This window comes from Mercenaria mercenaria, chromosome 10, assembly GCF_021730395.1.
Source record: "Mercenaria mercenaria strain notata chromosome 10, MADL_Memer_1, whole genome shotgun sequence".
In the NCBI taxonomy this organism is placed as follows: Eukaryota; Metazoa; Mollusca; class Bivalvia; order Venerida; family Veneridae; genus Mercenaria; species Mercenaria mercenaria.
This window is the reverse complement of record NC_069370.1, coordinates 52,699,182-52,720,144: the sequence shown is the minus strand read 5'-3', so window position 1 is coordinate 52,720,144 and position 20,963 is coordinate 52,699,182. Positions and strand designations below refer to the sequence as shown.

The window sequence follows — 20,963 nt, the reverse complement described above, 5'->3', positions numbered from 1 at the left end:
GAGTCTAGAGGTCTTGTAATCAATATACACTGTATTACTAAATTTTGTGTACCTATATGGTACATGTAATAGCTGGGGAAAAGTATGATTAGTTCAACTGTTGCCATAAGGTTGCCGTTATTACATTTCTTTTTTTTTTTTGAAAAAAAAAATTTATTAATAGGCATCACTCAGGGTGGGAGACAAATTGAATATGAAAGTTAGACAGCAATTTCCGTTAGCCAATGTTATTCACTCAAGCAGTAAAATGAATTTAACCATTTATGAACACAATCCAAGTCTAAAATACTAAAGGAAAGCATACGTTTATTATTCTAATCCTTCAATCTTGAGAAAAACACAAATTTGATATTAAAAACTTCCATTACAGCAAACAAAGTACTCTTTTTAAAGAATTTGCTACCATATTTTTCTCCAGACGGTTTTTTCTAGCTAATTTGGGAACAAAGCCTATACCCCCAAAATTGGGAAACTTGACGAGTAAATGTTCCAAATTGGGAAATATTTAGTCCCACAGGATATAGTAAAGATGTGTTTAAGCACTCTCTCATACACTTGTTTCACATTGTACAACCTCTTTTAACATACTTCCATTACAAAATTGTCCATAATTTGGTCAATGTTTGTTCAATTTTGATGAATTTTTTTTTTCAGAATGTAGATTGGGAATTTTTACACTCATTTTGGGAAAAATACATACTTTTTGGCATTGGGAATATAGCCAAATAACGGCTATAAAAACGGCCAAAAAAAACCCTGCCAGATTAAAGGATAATAAATACTTCTGTTTTGAATCACTTCGTCTTGCAATATATTTGAAGCCATGAAAAAAATAAAAAAAGGAAAAAAAAAGAGAGCAAATTTTGAATTATCTCCTATTTTGACAGATATATACAATATATATATACAGGGTTACCACTGGCCTTAATTTTTTTTCGCCACAAAATATTGATGTCTGTGAAGCATTTCTGGGGTGGGGGGTGCGCGTAGGTGTGCATGCACTGTGCATGTTGCAAGAATTTGTCATGGGGGGGGGGGAGTCAGGGGGCTTCCCCCCTGGAAATTTTTGAAGTACAAGCATGAAATGGTGGCCTCTGGTGCTAAAAGTTTGAGGTAATGGAGAGGTTAATACCGCCTTGATGACAGGGGGTGGGGGTCAGGGGGCTTTCCCCCTTGGAAATTATGAAATACAGGTGTGGAATGGTGGCCTCTGGTGCGTTTCTGGGTCTAAATTTTGAGAAAATATTATTCTTATTTCTTTGCCAAAATAGCAGGGTGCATCTTTGATGAGTATATCTCAGCTAACAGGGGTGTGGGTGGGGGGCAGGGGGGCTTGAGCCCCTGAAGCCTGGTTTGGAATTATTTGAAATAAAAGGGCTTTATAAATCAAACAAACAGTACTTTACATCTGACAAAATTTGATTTTAAATTAAAAATACAATTGCATAGGCAGGTCTTTCCTGAATTACCAAAATTAATCGGAAATTGGGGTCACGAAAATGTGTGACAAACAAAAAATAAGGCAATCTAGACTAGCATTAATTATATAATGAAAATTTATAACTTATTTTCTATGACCAGAGTTAATTTTTACTATTGATTTATGCTTGTTTATCGCAGTTTTTCATTGAAATTTGCCAAAATCAATCTACGAACATGACTTAAAATTTTTTTGAAATTATCGCGGATGTCTTGTCGTTCTACAAAATGTAACTTTGAAATGGCTACTTTGACACTTCTTTCGTGATTCCGCTAGTAAAAACATATATAAATCAGATTTATATGAAAAATATTGATTTGTGTTTTTCATTTAAAACACCTGTCATCAGCTTTTCATTCAGTATAACAGTAAACTACCTCGCCAAATTACTTCAATCAACGATGACATATGTAAAGGCGGAGCTAAATAATTTTGTCGATAAAATACGTCACGCATCGCATATCTAAATTGAAGTCAAATATCAAGATGCACGTGGCAGCGTTGTGTAATGGATGTCGCATTGCTAATCCCTCGGTTGATGACACGCTGTGTATTGTGTATTATGAATAGAAACGGCCGCGGGTAATATTGATTTTTAGGCTAGACAGAGAGAACTTTTGGCAAAGAAATACACATTAAAACAAGAGCTGTCGGAAGACAGCAACGCTCGACTATTCAACAGCCTTATCAATTGAATGAATACAAAAGTTGAAAAAGGGGCATAATTTTGTAAAATGCAAAGTAGAGGTATTGAACCTCTGTACTGCATGTCATATCATGACAGTGAACAAGAGTGTGAAGTTTCAATCCTTTCCAATTTGTGGATACTGAGATACCAGCTTACATACAAAAACTTAACAAAAAACTGCTAAGTCGAAAAAGGGGCATAATTTTGAAAAAAAAGAGAGTAGAGTTATGGGACTTGCTTAGTGCATGCCAGATCATGAAAGTGAACAAGTATGTGAAGTTTCAATCCATTCCCATTAGTAAGTACTGAGATACCAGCTTACATACAAAACCTTAACCAAAAATTTCTAAGTCGAAAAAGGGGCATAATTTTGTAAAAAAGCAAAATAGAGTTATGGAACCTGTGCAATGTAGATCAGTTCATCACAGTGAATAAGTGTGTGAAGTTTCAATCCATTCCCACAAGTGGTTACTGAGTTACCAACTTACATACAAAACCTTAACCAAAAATTTCCAAGTCGAAAAAGGGGCATAATTTTGTAAAAAAGCAAAATAGAGTTATGGAACCTGTGCAATGTAAGTCAGTTTGTCACAGTGAATAAGTGTGTGAAGTTTCAATCCATTCCCACAAGTGGTTACTGAGATACCAGCTTACATACAAAACCTTAACCAAAATCGGGACGCGGACGCGGACGCCGACGCATGGGCGAGTGCAATAGCTCACTATTCTATGAATAGTCGAGCTAAAAAATACATGTACGACAAAACATTTTTTCGCCACTTTTTTATTTTTTTCACCATTGGCCACTTTGGAGAATTGCAGCAGAAACCCTGTATATATATACACCAAAGTAGAGTTTCGTACATTTTTTTCTGCTTGATAGCACGTAAATATCGCCGAAAATCAGTTAATTTTTTTTCATTTTGTATGCTGTCTGCTGTTTAGGTTATTTGCACCGGTCACCTGATTGAACAGCGCTTTAGGTTGGGTCTAAAAGCAGGTACAGTGCCGTACCATAAAGTTGCTTTTTATTGCATGTTTTCTTTTTTAATTTTTAAGATGTAATTAATCGTTTAAGCGGCCATGTGTCCACAAAGTTGGTCAATTGTCGTACATATCCAACAGCGATGGATAATATGGGCCAGTAGAATTAATAAAACCTTGTGAAGTGCAAAATTTCGCGGTTTGTGTAAAATCAGTTAAAACTGTTGGTTTGTTATTTCTGTATTCCAAACCAAGCCAATTATTACTGATCAATACAGTCGATCATACATTGTTAAACAAACACGCAAATTAACTACTCCTTTGATGTGCCCATATATAAATTATGAAATGTTGTTCGCACATATAAATCTTGCTGAGGTGTTGACAGTTTGAGAAAGTGTCATGTCCTCAGAGTACCTGTAAAATATTGATACCATTTTTCAATCCGTAACCAGTTAAGATGCGAGTGTGATTTTCATGCAAAGTCATTACACAAGCCGAAAAATGGCCGATTGTAAACAAAATTCTCAGACTAATTTTCGATGCATATTATATTCCAATGTATGTGTTTGCCAAAGATTTTGATACAAGATCAGGGGTGCGTAATATACACGCTAGCGTAATATATTCAAGTTTTTATGGCAGTCTCCTGTCACCTTAGCCTTAGGCCTAAAAAAAAAATTCTTTGTTTCCGGTAACATGCTCAAAAAAATAAGGGTAGGTAGGTCGGAAAAATTTTTTTTTTTTGGAAATTTTTTCTATTAAGGGAGACTTTTCGGAAATTATTTTTATGTCAAAAAGTGATTACAAATAAGGGGGTTATGCCATTAGGGCATCAGTAAGTTGATTTCTAACATCACTGGCCATGTTTAAAGCATAAAAAGGGCAGTTTTGCATCTTTTAGTTAAAAAGTCGAAAAAAAAATTCTCCAAGGCCATAAAAACATTTAGGGTCGGGCCAAAAATTTAGGGTAGGTCGGGATACCGGAAACAAACAATTTTTTTTTTACGCCTTACTCATCTGGCTTATCGGGATGACTTATTTTATGACCTGATATTTTATAGTTGTCATCCCTCTAAGCCTTACCCATATCTGCATTTTACTGTTAGGAAAACAAAGACATTAAAAAATCCAAAAAAGTCAAAATATACTGGTCAGACTTACTTGCTCTAATAAATTAAACATTAATACTCATGTAGAAATTTCAAATGGGTTGAAAATAACACATAATTAATTAAATAAGAGACTTAAATCTTCGAAAATATAATGTAACAGGTGCAAGAAAATATCTAGAGTCAATGTACCCGGTTTCGCACTGTACGCGGTTTCGCACACCCAGTAAATTCATGTACCTTGTGAGAATAAAGCAGAAAATTCAACAATTCTTTGTTATTATTTCACGAAACTGAGTTATTCCCTACATAATTTGACAAAAGGGGTCCTTCCCCACTGGAGCCTCGTTCTGGTAAGTGCAGACGAAAACAATAACAATATCAATGGAGACCAGTAGGTCAGCTGAAAAATATTAAGTTTCATGAAAATAATGACTATGCAAACAACAACAAGGTGCAAAATAAATTGGAAAATCACTTTTCCATCATACAGGTAAGTATTTACCTACTACTTTGCCTAAATGAAAAATATTTCAACAGTTATTGAAGTTCTCCCAACCTGCAAAATGCCTTCAACTTGGTTGTTTGCTTTACGTTTTTATTAAAACAGAGAATTTAAATTTTAATCGAATAATTAGACTTGTGGGGGTCGTTTGTGATTCAACAGCTTCTGTTGTTTTATGTTTGTTTCATGTATTCAGTTGTTTTAGCCTTTTCTGCTTTTAGAAGTAAAAACAGGGTTTGGTACCTAGCGTTCACTTTCATAACTGCTTTTAAATTTCACTTTCAGATGTTTTATTAGAAAATACATGTTTAAATTGAATTATATAAATGGTTAAAAAGTTAATTAATATTTTTCTGTTGAGTAATTGCATTGTTATCACTGAGTTCTATAAATAGCAGGGTGTGCGAAACCGGGTACACTTAAATGCAACAACTGGTCAAAATATGTTATCCGAATCAAGTCCACTAAGAGGTATGACGTCATTGTAATGGGAAGTGAAAGTAGCTCGTTTCAAATCGAAATAAGTGTGTTTATTAAAACATATAGAGGTAAATTCAAATTTAATCATTTTTAGCTAGATAGGAAGGTATTCTTAGGAAAAGTGTGCGAAACCGGGTACACTGACTCTACCCTGACACCGGTTTCAATACACAGCAGACTGCCGATGACACTAAACTGCAGAAACAAAACACAAAATACAAATTCATAAAATGTCAGCTAGGCAAGTTTATGCTTTAATGTTAACATAAATTTATCAGAGATGTAATCATTACAAAAATACTTTGTACATGTACCAGAAAACGTTCCCAATGGATTTCATTGGGGATTTCCTAACAGAAATATGCAGAATACGTTTGGACGTGACAGTATGCCTCTTTCTCGTAATTCCGAGCCTTCTCATTGATCCGAGCCTTTGAAAAATTTGCACTTACAGCTATTTCCTGTTTCTAATTTTATGTATGTTGTAGCAAATCATATGACAGTTAAACAAAAATAAAAAGAAAATAGAATTACTTGCATTAAAATAGAAATATACACAACAGAAAATTTTGGCACAAAATTTGCTTATCTAAAATCATTGGGGTAATATATAACCTTCTTACAGAAAACAAAAAGCACTTATTTTAAAACTTTTTTGTCCGCTAACACAATAATATATCTGTTCTTATTTTTAACAAAGAACTTTTTCAAAAAAGCCTTATTTTTTCAGAGCTAGTACAAATGATTGCAAGTCTCGGTTTTAACGAGAAAGAATTTGGCTGTTTCAGAGGGTTAGGGTCATCATGTGGAAGCCTGGATTATTCATTAACAAAAATCCTTAGAATTTTTCTTCATGGGGATTTTATAAGTTTAGATGTTGAAGTATCAAACTATAGCAAAAACTCCTTTGAAACTTAAATCTATTACTGACCAGCACTGAAAAACCGGCTTAGGGGCTCGGAATAACGAGAAAAGGGCATAGTCCAAATAATAGGATGTTTTGGGACAGCGTGATAACTTTTGACTGTCGCTGTCCCAAAACGTCCTATTATTTGGACTACTGTCATCCAATACTATATTCAGTATTCATATTGATAACCGGACCTCTTGACAGCCCTATCTGGTTGTCTAGGGGTTTGGTGGCCGGACCTCCAGACTCTGCGTCTAGAGGTCCAGTTACCAGACCCCTAGCCACTGCCTTTTAAATTCCATTAGATCTTTGGTCAAACCAAATACCACCTTAATGTGAATTTTGTAATCTATCCAATCATAAATTATTGACAGTCCCGAAATTATCCAGACGTAACAGTGCATGTTCAGCCAGCTGAAATCAACAAAATCAGCTGACTTTTCTGATTATTTTTTTCCAGTAAGATACTGCCAAACTGACATAATTTGTTATACAGAAAGTCTGAAGAAACTGATGCGATTTCAGTATTCTATTCAAATTATGTCAGTTTGGCAGTATCTTACTGGAAGTAATCAAATCAATAGATATGCAGAAGTATTGTCCAAAACAAAGAATTTACCAAATAACTGTCGATGTCTTCTTCCGATTAGTCACAAAGCCCAATGTTTATTCAAAGTTATTCCCCTTGTCAAGGTTACTCACTGAACTTCACTAGCCTAAATTGGTTACGTATAGGTATATAAACACTAAATAACATAATTGATTCAAGGTTATAACACACTAAATAGTTCTTGTTCTTTATTCTATATAAAATTGACCTATTTCCAATGACCGCAGCACACATCAGGACCCATTTTAAATGTCTGTAACTTACATTTTCTTAAAGAATATTGTCAGTGCTAACTAAAAATAAAAAAAAAGTGGAGGTCATGCTTGATGCAAGAAAATTAATTTCAGTCCAACACACAAACTGCAAAATTAGCTAAAAAATGAGACCCCAAATTATACTGGTGGTGTATGATCTAAGTTTCCATATAATATTTTGTCATGTTCTCATTTCATTATGAAAATGCTACCTACATGTCAAGCATAGATCTGTCATGTGATTTTAGCAAAAAAAAAAATTGCAAAAAAATAAGGAAAATATCTCTACAGAGCAAAAAAACTGAGGACTATTTGTATCCGCCATTATGCGATACCATTTTTTTCGCGCCATTTTTCTATTTAGTGTCTGTATGCCTCAAAGCATAAGGTAAACACACAAAATTTTGACAGTCTCAAAAAGCAGCTTACTTCTTTTTATATAAAGCAACTAAAATATTTTCTGTGAAACAAATAAATTATAGGCCTACAGTACAGTACTGTACTGCAGAGGATTAACTCTAAAATGTGAACAGGAATATGTAGTGATGGTGTGTGACCTAAGTTCCAATTTATGCTGTTTACCAGGAAATGAAGAAAACATGCTATACAGAGCCAGAAACATCAACAGATAATTATTTGAACGTGTTCCATCGCGAATATAATTTTCGAGGGAGAAAAACGTACTGAAGATGACGCTATGATATTCAAAGAATTCCTAGGCTTATTTGCTCTTTCTTCTTCTTTTATGATAATGGCCTTGTTCAATACTGATACATGCGTGGGAGGGGGGGGGGGGTAAAAAAGTGAAAGACTATCAGGTTTCCCAAGCTACTCAGTCCACCTAGTACTCCCTGACAGTTGGTGATAAAAAAGGTGCAAAAACCTAACACCCTATAGCCCTAAGTGTAAGACATGTACATACGTAAGCTATTGTGCAGGAAAAAAAGAAATATTAGTAGGGTTAAAAACAGGATAAAACAAGTATATATAATAATTATGGTTGGAACATCTATGCAGCCAGTGCTGATTTGAATCCGAAGATTGTTTCAGCACTGACTACGATGAGATGGTAAGACGTTCCACTCTACCACAGTTCTGGAGAAGAATGCGTACTTGTAGTAGTCAACTATGGTAGAAGGTATTTGCAGAGCTAAGTGATGGTAATGTCTAGATTGTCTAGTAACTGGAGCGAGATATTGTTTAGGATCGACATCAACATGAGTATGAACCATTTTATAAAATAAAACCAACCTACTATACTTCCTTCTGGATTGGAGGGAATTCCAACTTAAACTGGTTAGGATATTTGTGACCTTGACCGGGGTCTTGCTATAATTATTTACTACAAATCTCGCAGCTTGCCTCTGAATATTTTTAATTTATTTATATCCTTCAGATGGCAAGAATCCCAAACACTGGAACTATACTCTAAAGTTGGTCTAACAATGGTGTTATAGGCTGCGGTTTTGGTACTACTTTTCGCAGAATGTATATTATGTTTTAAGAAACCAAGACTTTGACATGCTTTAGATATTTTGTTTATACGAGGGGGCCAAGATAAGTTTGATGTTACTTCTACACCTAGGTAAGTAGCTTGACTGACAACAGACAGAGGCTGATCATGTAAGGTATAGACAGTATTTACTGGTTTTCTGGATCTAGAAACATGTTATTGTTATTGTATTTTTTTTTTTGCTCTGAAGAATATTTGTTAACTTTATGTTCACATCCATACCCTACAAAAATCAGAAAGGGTGTAATCACATTTGCCAACAATGAATGGCATGAAACATGATGTTTTTAGCTCTTTGAACTGTATATTCTGTTTTCACCAGCTCTGTCAGCATTGTCTACAATTAAAAACCTTGCATATACAAAGTATTACTTTTACCATCCTCTACGTTTGTTTTTTTAACTATCTCGTAATACCCGATAGAGGGCGATGCAGTATCTATAGTTAAACTATAACAACGTCCCAGAAAAATAAGATCGTAAATGCTACTTACGAGCTATATGACCTTTACATTTTCGGAAACTGCATGAAAAGGTCTATAACCTGAAAAGAAAATCATTATTGGTCCTGTTTTATATTGAACCAAAACTGACATTTTGCTTATAACATAAAGTCGTATCTGTTACTTACGATCCATTTTTGGTCCATTTCAGAAATATCTACTGAAGAAAAAGGTCGTACCTGCCACTTACAACCCTTTAAGATTTCATCAATTATATAGTAAATAGGTCGTAAATAGCAGATACGACCTTTCATCATTGGGGACTCTATAATGTTGTATATACAATTTCTTAAATAGTATCATCTCTATAAATATATGACCATCAGTACTGTAAGAATTTAAAAGCTTTAGCTATGAGGTTAAAAAAACCAGATATGAATAATTTTGATGAGAAGTCTGTAAAATAAAATATTTAGCTTTTTTCAGTTTTCTCAAAAGTACTGTTTTTCACTTACGACCTTTTATTTCTGGGGCGTTGATAATAATATGTCACTGGTTGTACATACAGACGGGAATATCCGGTTCGAATAGTCCGAGTTACCACCAGAACTAATATTACCAGAAAGCTAGATATTCACATTTACATCTACAACCGGCAGATTTTACTTATAGTTATAATTTTAAATAAAGCACGAGAAATTAACGCCCGTGAACAGAAATTACGTTATGACCAACAATAAGGTTTGGGGAGGCTGCGTTTTTAGAACGTGGCTTCCCTGTTGGATATTCTTCCTTGTTTTTAGCTTTAGTTTTAACATTTAATGCGAAACGATATGGTTATTCTGTAAAAGTTGAGAATTATACTATGAGGCACAAAGAACAACCATCATTGTATATGAATTTTATCAAATTTTATATAAACACTATATAACCAATGCACCAGTCGTTAGTTGCCATCAATAGAACGAGAGTCATCTGATACTGGGGTATCAGACAGGTTTTACCGGCATGTTAACGCTAATCCGTTGTGCAAAAAGATTGATTTCAATGGCGAGTGTATGTTTAGTTAAACATATTTAGATTCTATTTCAAAAATAAAATACATACAGTAATAAATTATGTCATACAAAGCAACACACGAAAGGATAAGAATGGAAAAAAACTTCTTATAGAATTCTTCTCCTTTGTCATTGTTTCACATTTAAATACCATTTCCATCATGAAATCTTTGCTCTCAAATTTTCAACACGAGAGACTGGTCAAATAACATAACAGCAGTTCAGGATCTCATTCAATGAGTCTAAAGGACATACATGATATGGAGGTTTGATGTGAATGGTTACTTGAGAGGATGATAGAGAAATGTCTGATAGTGGAGTATGGAAAAAGATAAAGAAATGGTACAGTCAGGGAGACAGACGAGGAAACATGTTTGGAAATAATATTATAAAACACATTGTAGAGGTACATCAGAGGATTTCTTTTTTCTTTACAGATGAGCAGGGTTCAGTGGTTAGAGATGTTGAGATTAAACGTCCGCCAGTGGGATTACATGATCCATGTGAAAGATTTCAAGTTAACAACTGTCAGGGCAGTAGTATCAAGCTATTAGAATACAATTTCTGTATTTTTGTACAGAAAACAATATATTTATACCTATACATTTAAGTAGATTTAATGCACTGTCATTAAATATATTCGTTTATTTAAGTCTCATCATTGTACAACATTGCATATACATTCGACACAATTCCTAAAATAAAAGTACAATGCCATTCAAGATTTGAATTATAGGAGACTGTTTACAATTTAAATATCATATCTTGGACGGATAGCTCAGTGGTTTGCACATTGGCCTTCCAATCCCGAGGTCGGGGGTTCGATCCCCGGCAGCTACTCGGGAATTTTCAGAAACGCTTTTCAGTGTTTCCCATCCAACTAGAGGTGTACTGGTCAGGAACCCAGGCAATCCTTGCGTGTATCAGTGCTATACACTGGGCACGTTAAAGAACCAGGCTGTCTATTCGCAACGAGCTAGGCTAAGTTAGCCGGACAAGCCTGTATCTGATTTCTGATCTCTCTGTCGTGGGGGCTTTGTCTCACTCTGTCCCTCTGGTCAGAACGCTCTGAGTCTGTACTAGTAGAGGATGAATTATGCGCCCTGTGTGGCTGCATTTGAACTATGTAAAGCGCCTTTGAACGTGAAACTGATAATGAAAAGGGGGCTATATAAATCTGGTATAATAATAATAATAATAATAATAATCTTACACAACATCTTGTGAATTGTGAATCCGAATACATGCATTCCAGTTTGTAAAAAGAAACGACGATGACATGTTACAGTACTTTCAATGTTACGAACAGGGATGTGAAAGAATTAGACTGGATAATGAAATACGTTGTTGGTAACTCTTTTCATGGTTGGCAAAGATTTAATAAACCTATTGTTTGATCCTAATTTTCGTGAATTGCGGCTTTATTTTGTAAGAATCAAACTATATACACTATCCCAAAGGCCTAAAGGTCTTCTATGGCGGTAGTAGGATCTTTTGATTTTTTTAAGACATCTTTAATAATGTCCGGTGCAAAATCACAATTTCGAAAAGAATTTATATTTAATTTTCAAACTCTTTTCATAGAATTGGTTTATGCTGATTATTCAAAAATGTCCTGAAAGTTTACATAATAATCCACTGAAGTCAAAATTCGAATTTTTAAAAAGTTTTGGTATTAAAGATGTCCGAAATGCAATCAAAATCGCTTTATATACTTTAAAATCAAGATTATAAGATTCTTTCACTGGTTGTAGGTGCAGATGGGAATTTCCGGCCTCGAGGGTAACTGTTTAGGCGGTAACGAGGTTCCTACCGAGTTACCGCCTAAACAGTTACCCGAGAGCCGGATATTCCCATCTGAACCTATAACCAGTGACAGAATCTTTTTCTTGTATACCGATATAAAGATATAATAATAAAAATAAAATCAGTCGAACGGCTTTCTTTCTAGAACTATTTCTTATAGCAGCGTATTTAAACAAAGCGCGGGAAATCAACGTCCGTAAACAGGAAAGACGTCATGACGTTTCAAAGACAAATAACAATGTTTAGTTCCGGTTTTCTTTTATCAGTTCCAGCGTAACGTTATGAATTTTTTATAAAACAACGTGTTTTGAATCGAGAAATATACTATCAGGAACAAAGAGGAACTGTCAAGGTATTGGATTTTTATTCCGTTTTTCGAAATAAAATATAAATAACTACATAAATCTTCTACATATATGTAGTTCGTATACGTCATTTAAAGCACGAGAGTCATCTTACACCCCGGGATGTAAGATGGATTTTTCCAGCACCGGTAAAAATACAGGAAATCCCCGTCTGGTATGCAAGAAATTTAAAAAATAATATTCTATAATTTTGGAGCCACGAACATTTCTTCAATAGCTAGATAATTTTATCCAAGCAAATTCATTTGTTAAGAAACAACCAAACCAACCTGTCCTGGTGGTTGTCATCGTGAATCAAAGAGATACAGGACATGAAGCCCACGCATTGTATGGCTTTGGAGTGGATGAGAAATGCTGATGAGCCATTGGAATTTGTGTCCTTGGTGCAGTTTAGAAACAGGTATTTTCCTTTTTCTTGGGTTGCGACCTGTCTTTTAAATCAAACGGATACGGCAGGATGAATGATCAGTCTAGATATCAGAAAAATTTTATTTAAATGGATACTATTTTTATTTCAGGATATAAATTCCTTTCTTGACCAGAAGCTTATGTTTTGTTTACCACATTTCCAGATGCCCGAGCAGAGTTCCATTGTACCAACACTTCCATCAGGGCTTTCCTTTTAGGAGAACAGACAAGGCTCTGCTGAATTTAAGGGAGGTGAAAAGTGAACTGCTGCAAGGAAATACCAACTAGAAACATGCCATCCAGAGCACCACCAAAACAGCCTCGACAGGTGGTGTTTCAGCAAATAATGGGCTATACACTATTGCCCTTTGCTCATCAAAATTCTAGCTAGAAACAGATTCCTTTATATTATTAGTTATCAAAAAATGCATGTGATATAGACGGTCCTTACTGAAGTTGTTCTTACTGCTCTGAACAGGTTATTTTTTTTATATTTCATGTGCTTTAGACTCTGCAAACACATATCTGTTTGTAATGAAATTCTTGTATATTGTAGATAAGTATGTAAAACAATTTGTAGCGGAAACTTGTTTTATTCTATTTAAACATGATTGTTGGGTGCATTTTAATGATTTGTCCATTAGTTATACATGTTGAACCAAAGAGCTTAGTATTTTATACTTCTTTGGTTGAACATTATAACTGGGAGAACAATCAGGTTGGCAAGTTACTTAAAAGCACAGGTACCCTGAGGCTGGACATATAGCCGTCGTGTTGACTGCCCACCGTGATTTGACCATTATTTCCTTTACATTTATAGGTACCAAATAACCCACAACTTTCGATTAAAATGCCTTTTTAAAATATTCAGAAAAATATTCAGAATTTGCCGATATTAAAAAGAAAGAAATGTCATTGGCAAATTCTGAACAATATGCCAGGATACTATTGACCATATCTTATGTTATTGCTAGCTTATGGACCTGATAATCCATCAAGGCAAAACAGCTCACCTTAATAAAATCTATATGAAGATCCTTTGGAAGCATAGAATACAACCAAGCAAATAGCAGACTCTGTTTGATGGAGTCTGTTCCCGAGAGGTAATGGAAACCCCTAACACCAGCTTCGGCGGAATTCTGTTACATAGAATTTAATGAACTCCATGATCCCAAATGACCAGAAAATATAACAACACTGAATCTTATATTCAGTGCTATGAAAACAATGAGGCCAGTGCACTGCACACCATGTGTAAAACTATATTTTTGGGACAAGATAAAAAATCCAGGGGATAAATACATGGAGTACTATTTGACCTTTTATATACAAATGTACAACCTGCGGATAGGTATCAGCTAAATGTTAATAATTTGTGAGAGATTCTTGCTTCATTTCTTCTAGTCCTTTTTCTCGGCATGACAATTCAGTAGGAATATTCTAAGCAGCTTAGTATAGCTAAACCTATACTGAAATGTTGATGAAGATACATGATTCTAAAATCCATTTTCAAAAAGGAAAACAATATGTTTAATGTTTTTAGAAATTTATTTTTTCACTTTTTGAAATAACTGTGTTATTTACTTGAATTTGTAATGCTTTTCTTCACAACCCTATACAGTCACTGACATTAGAAACTTTACCTTTAAAAACATACAACTGTAATATATACAAGCTATCATAACTTACTTTATTTTGTCAATCTAAAAAACGACAGACTATCTGGATAAAAAATTGATTTCATACTAGTTAATCAGTTCCCGTATCACTCACGGTGTCGAAAAATATATATCCAACAATTTCCTACAAAAAACATTTGTTTTCTCACATGTTGCAATTACTGAATTCTTACATTTTCAAGTAACATGGAAAGAACTGTTACTTCTCTTTCTGTATTCAACTAGTATGCAAGATTCAACAATGCTTTAAATGAAAATATATATATAGTGATCAGTGTGCTTTTAATTAAAAGTTAATAATCTGCCATAAGAATTATGGGACCAAAAATTTTGACAGTTACAAATTAACTTTCATAAAGCCTTAAGTTACAAACTGACTAAAAAGAAACGTCACTTTCAATAGCACTATATACACTTAAAACATGTTTAATAGCAATGAACCATTTACTACCAAATCTGTCAGATAAAAGCCTTATATAATATGTAAAAATATATAAAATGATTATTTACAAGAATGATAATGTCTATGTCTTTGTACACAATGGAATTTACAACTTATGTATATATTTACAAAAAAATGGACACTTTGCACCATAATTAAGCACATCTGGTCAAGGAAATACATTCTATGAACTATCTCTATTAGTGCATCAATTTCTCATTTAGTCATATACTAGAATAAATTGCAACAAATACATGAATGCTTAATATCTATATAATGAACTGATGTGTCTGATTTCATGAAAACTTTAAGAAAGGTGTAATCCTGACAAATTACTCTAGTATGATGTAAATGTGAAAAACTACCCTTGAAAATGTAAACATGATAAACTGCTCTTCAGATGTAATCATGATAAATTACTTTGTAATATGTAATAATGATAAATTACTCTGAAAAGAATAATTCTAATTTTAGCTGCAATTAAAAATGTTTGTTCCTTGTAGTCAATATTTGGAAATGTGGAATAAGCTTCTCTTTGCAATTCTAAAAACTAGTACCATACAAAAGCTTCAAATAAAAAAAATTCAGAAGCAAAAAAGTAATTTATGGCAGACTAAAAATAAGCAGTTTAAGTTATGGGAATACCGTAGTTCAAGCAAAAAAAAAAAAAAACACAGAAAAGCATATTTTACAAATTCCGAAAAGCATGATTGGATGTCTAAGGATTCGAAAAGTTGTATCCTCATGCCGATAAATATTTGTGACTATAGTTCAATTTAAACTTGTGTGCCGTTAAAGTTTCCCTTTTGCAGTCTTGATGACTTACCTTAACAAGAGGACCATGATGGTCCTGAATTGCTCACCTCTTCCCACATGACCCAGTTTTGAGTACGACGTCATTATATGACATAGTGACCTAGTTTTTGAGCTCATGTGACCCAGTTTTGAACTTGACCTAGATATTATCAAGATGAAAATTTTGACCAATTTTCATGAAGATCCATTGAAAAATATGGTCTCTACAAAGGTGACAAGGTTTTTCTATTATTTGACCTATTGACCTAGTTTTCAAAGAAATGTGACCCTGTTTTGAACTTTACCTAGATATCATCAAGGTGAACATTCTCACTAATTCTCATGAAGATCTCATGAAAAATATGGCCTCTAGAGAGGTCAAAAGGTTTTTCTATTTTTATACCTACTGGCCTAGTTTTTGACCGCATGTGAACCAGTTTCGAAACTGACCTAGATATCATCAAGGTGAACATTCAGATCAATTTTTATGAAGATCCATTGAAAAATATGGCCGCTAGAGTGGTCAAAAGATTTTAATAATTTTAGACCTACTGACCTAGTTTTTGACCGCAGCTGACCCAGTTTCAAACTTGACCTAGATATCATCATGAACATTCAGACCAACTTTCATACAGATCCCATGAAAAGTATGGCCTCTAGAGAGGTCACAAGGTTTTTTTATTATTTGACCTACTGACCTAGTTTTTTAAGGCATGTGACCCAGTTTCAAACCTGACCTAGATATCATCAAGGTGAACATTCTGACCAATTTTAATGGAGATTCATTCACAAGTATGGCCTCTAGAGAGGTCACAAGGTTTTTCTATTTTTAGACCTGCTGACCTAGTTTTTGTCCGCACATGACCCTATTTCTAACTTGACCTAGATATCAACAAGATGAACATTCAGACCAATTTTCATACAGATCCCATGAAAAATATGGCCTTTAGAGTGGTCACAAGGTTTTTCTATTATTTGACCTACTGACCTAGTTTTTGATGGCACGTGATCCACTTTCGAACTTGACCTTGATATCATCAAGATGAACATTCAGACCAACTTTCATACAGATCCCATGAAAAATATGGCCTCTAGAGAGGTCACAAGGTTTTTCTATTATTTGACCTACTGACCTAGTTTTTGAAGGCACATGACCCACTTTCGAACTTGACCTAGATATCATCAAGGTGAACATTCTGACCAATTTTTGTGAAGATCTCATGAAATATATGGCCTCTAGAGAGGTCACAAGGTTTTTCTATTTTTAGACCTACTGACCTAGTTTTTGACCGCACGTGACCCAGTTTCGAACTTGACCTAGATAACATCAAGATGAACATTCAGACCAACTTTCATACAGATCCCATGAAAAATATGGCCTTTAGAGAGGTCACAAGGTTTTTCTATTATTTGACCTACTGACCTAGTTTTTGTCGGCACGTGACCCAGTTTCGAACTTGACCTAGATATCATCAAGGTGAATGTTCTGACCAATTTTCATTAAGATCTTGTGAAATATATGGCCTCTAGAGAGGTCACAAGGTTTTTCTATTTTTAGACCTACTGACCTAGTTTTTGATGGCAAGTGACCCAGTTTCAAACTTGACCTAGATATCATCAAGGTGAACATTCTGACCAATTTTCATGAAGATCTTGTGAAATATATAGCCTCTAGAGAGGTCACAAGGTTTTTCTATTTTTAGACCTACTGACCTAGTTTTTGAAGACACGTGACCCAGTTTCCAACTTGACCTAGATATCATCAAGATGAACATTCTGACCAACTTTCATAAAGATCCAATGAAAAATGTGACCTCTAGAGTGGTCACAAGCAAAAGTTTACGGACGCACGCACGCACGGACGGACGACCGACACCGCGCGATCACAAAAGCTCACCTTGTCACTTTGTGACAGGTGAGCTAAAAAATTTGGTACATGAAAATCAGACTGCCACAAATAAAAGTCTTATCCATGTTTTTGTTTTCACAGCAACAATGAAAAACTAAAATTTTGTAACAGCTAAATTGCAGGAGAACAATGGTGTATCTAGCATATCAATAAAGGGGAAAATCTTGGAAGTTCAAGGTCATGCTTTGAAGGGATGAAAAAATGTCTTATTGCACATCTAAAGACTTACAAAAAGTAGCAAAGCTGCCTTGAAGCAAATAGCCTATTCAAGAAAGATGCTGCAAACAAACATGTAACAACACTCATTCTAAGTTAGCTTTCATATCTGCACAGTCAACAGTTATGCTTAGAGTTACATTTTCAGTTTGCTTTTAGTCTGCATTTGCAGATGTTAGATATGCAGTAACTAGAATTAAAGAAAACCAGTTGCTTTCTTTCATACGCTTTAAATGTGTGATCAACTGCTATTCAACACAAACTTAAATTGTTCTTCTGGATATTCTAATAAGATATCAGCCTCAAGTTCCTTTACAGAGCTGTCTCATTGGATCTTCTGTTTTCATCAGAATCTTGTGCACCTTCACCCCTTGCCTGTTCCATACACTCATCACGCACACGAACTAGAAGTCTCTGCAGTTCCCGATTGGTTGGTGCCAGTTTCAGGGCTTCCTTCAAATCATCCATTGCAGATGCATACATTCTACAAATAGGTAATGTTGCAAATGTTAGTTCAGCTGCAGTCTCTAGACAAGAAAAAACTTCAGTTTTCCTAATTCTTCTTGTGGAATTAGCTATTTTCAAGGTAGCTATTTTCCAATACTGCATTATACATTATTTATGATCTAAAGATTGACAACCAAGATAATTTAAACAGTTTAATCTCTTAACCTGAAGTTTTGTATTTCCATATTGATGAATAAACTTACGCTTAGTATCTTGTGCAAAATATTTCTAAAATGTATTATGCATGTAGAATGAACTTGATATAACTTGGAAAACACAGTACTTATATTATCTAAATCTGATTGTTTGCACAACCATAACAAACCTAATTGGAAGACTGTAGCATATTCAATAATAACAGCAATAAAGATGACATCAAGACTGTTTTTTGCTAGTAACTTAGAAAACAAGCACATCAAATCTCACCTGTGATCCCTCTTTGCCCTGGCACGAGCATAGTAAGCCTCAAAACATTTTGGTTTTAATTCCAGTGCCTTGGTGGCCAGTTCTATTGCACCCTCACAGTCCTGAAATAGATTGAACAAATAATTAATCAACACTGAAATGCATAAAACACAGTATTACACCTGCTAGCAGCCATCCCTTTTCGTGTGGGACTTTGGGTTGGTCACTACTGTGAAATCATATTTCCATGGGCATGAAATTTTGTGGGTTGGGCCCTAACAGCTATTTTGTGGGGAATTATAATTCATTTCTTATTGAATTTTTATTTGTTCACTGGGTTTGAGTTTTGTGGACTGATGAAACAAAATCCCTGAAAATTTGTCCTCCATCAATAAAAATGGTTTTAGAGTATTCTCAATTAACTTGCAATGAATTAAAACTACCAACAACAAAAAAATTATATCAGATTGGAATGTCTTTGCCGATACTAAATTCTAGACTGATAAATAGGACAACCTTTAAAATTAAGCTGTAAGAAACAATCCCTTGTAAAAGAAAAATACTATCAATAATACAACACTTACATTCATTTTTCTCTTGCATCGAGATAGATTCAGCATCAAGTTCAACTTCACTTCCTTAAATGTCTTGTAATCATCACCGAAATCCTCCTGAGGAAATTTCTTCAAGGCATACTGGTAACGCTGAGCTGCCTCTTTTGTGCGATTTTTCTGGAAAAAGTTATCAACATAGTTTATCATGCCAGATTCATTTCAAAATATTTTTATTACTGCATTTAAAGTCATATTCAAAGGAAAGGGAACCAGTATTTTTGAATGAGCACATCTTGTTTGCTTGTATACAAAAGAAAATCCTTTCCTTAGCATTTTCTTTGAAAAATCTTGCTTTACTCTCACCAAGAGATTATTACTTTCACTATACAGTACAGCAGTTCGCTGCTCTGAAAAGATAAATTTACAAAGAAACTGGTCAATTTGGAAAGAAAATGTCTACTTTTGTAAGATGGCATTTGCTGTTCAGAGATTATGACATTGTGTTGTGGATCACTTACCCTATACAAGACATTTCCATCTTCCATCAACTTGTTGAGGAGCAGCAACATGACATCTGCCTTTCCCGCAGCAACAGCCCACGTCATCTGACCCAGTTTTGCTCCTTTACGCAAGAAACATACAACAACAGCTGTATTTCTGCGATCGATGGCACGGTCTAATGCTCGCATCCCGTTCAGATCAGCATGCTCAATCTGGGCACCTTGATCTATCAAATACTGAACCTGCAACAACAACATGTAGTTTCTAAGAATGTTTTAGTTAGGTACTTCCAAACTGATGTAAAGGTTTGCTGCTGAGGAAACAAATTCTAGTACATAAATGACTTGTTATTCAATAGACATTTTTAAAAAAGTTTATGTTATTGGACAATTTGTAATAATTAACATTATATATAGGAAAGTGTTGATACATGTTTTGATCAAACAAAGATTTCTTGAGCTACAAAGTTTCAACATGTCCTTACCTGAAACACTGTTTACCTAAGTTAACATTCAAAATACTAGAAGAGGCATTTTTATTATATTTTCCAATGTAGTAGCCAACAATATAAATACACTTACCACTTGTGCATCTCCGTGGAAGGCAGCCAGCTGTAATGGACTTCTACCACATCTATCTGCATGATGAAGATGTGAACCCCGATCCAGCAATGACTGTATAATATGTAGGTGACCTTTCAAGCAACCCCAGCATAGTGCAGTCAAGCCCTCCTTGTCTGTCTTGTGGATTGAAGCTCCTGTTAAAATAGATATGGCCAGTTATGACTTTTATCATTCAAATTAAGAACAATAAAGGTTGGGAAAAAAATTTGCAAAATATTCTGCAAAATAATGTAAATCTGCATATCACCTGTTTATCTTCTTACAATGATCCAGTCTATACTTTTGAGAATCTATCAAACCTCCTGAAGTTTATCTACATGTTTAAAATTGCTTCTTACAATTGTTTCAATTTCATACTTATAACTTGAGTAGAAATCTGTTTTAAAGTTTTTATTAATTCATGTTTTGCTAGTAAAATGCAACGCAAGTTTAGTTTTTTACCTCTTGACAATAGCATCTCTAAGACCCCAATATGCCCTTTGTATGCTGCAATCATTAACGGAGTACGACCATGTTTATCTGTCTGCTCAATGGAAGAACCTAAAGACAGCAGAAGATCGACAAGTTCCCACTTTCCAGCCTCAACTGCACACAGTAAAGGGCTAAATGACTTCAGATTGGTTGTTTCTGGACTGGCTCCTCGATCCAACAACCACATCACAATCTCTTTACGTCCATTCAAACATGCCGCCGTAAGCGCTGCAAAAGAAAGCAATT

General features: G+C 34.6%; 2 protein-coding genes across 6 annotated transcripts in view; both read right to left on the bottom strand.

Annotated features, from left to right (window-relative positions):
- Positions 1–6,863, bottom strand: part of LOC123561559 (N-chimaerin-like) — a 57,202-nt gene extending 50,339 nt beyond the window's left edge. For both annotated transcript variants that reach the window (XM_045354020.2, XM_045354022.2), the window contains exon 1: positions 6,779–6,863. The gene's annotated coding sequence lies outside the window, so the exon portion shown is untranslated. The remainder of the gene's footprint in view (positions 1–6,778) is intronic.
- A 7,281-nt stretch (positions 6,864–14,144) lies between these two features.
- Positions 14,145–20,963, bottom strand: part of LOC123561561 (protein TANC2-like) — a 92,216-nt gene continuing 85,397 nt past the window's right edge. For all 4 annotated transcript variants that reach the window (XM_045354024.2, XM_045354025.2, XM_053553092.1 and 1 more), the window contains exons 17-22: positions 20,688–20,945; positions 20,205–20,380; positions 19,641–19,865; positions 19,153–19,299; positions 18,590–18,690; positions 14,145–18,140 (exon numbers count right to left, since the gene is read on the bottom strand). In XM_045354024.2, coding sequence (XP_045209959.2) covers positions 17,969–18,140; positions 18,590–18,690; positions 19,153–19,299; positions 19,641–19,865; positions 20,205–20,380; positions 20,688–20,945 — 1,079 coding nt within the window. In that variant the 3' untranslated portion in view covers positions 14,145–17,968. The remainder of the gene's footprint in view (positions 18,141–18,589; positions 18,691–19,152; positions 19,300–19,640; positions 19,866–20,204; positions 20,381–20,687; positions 20,946–20,963) is intronic.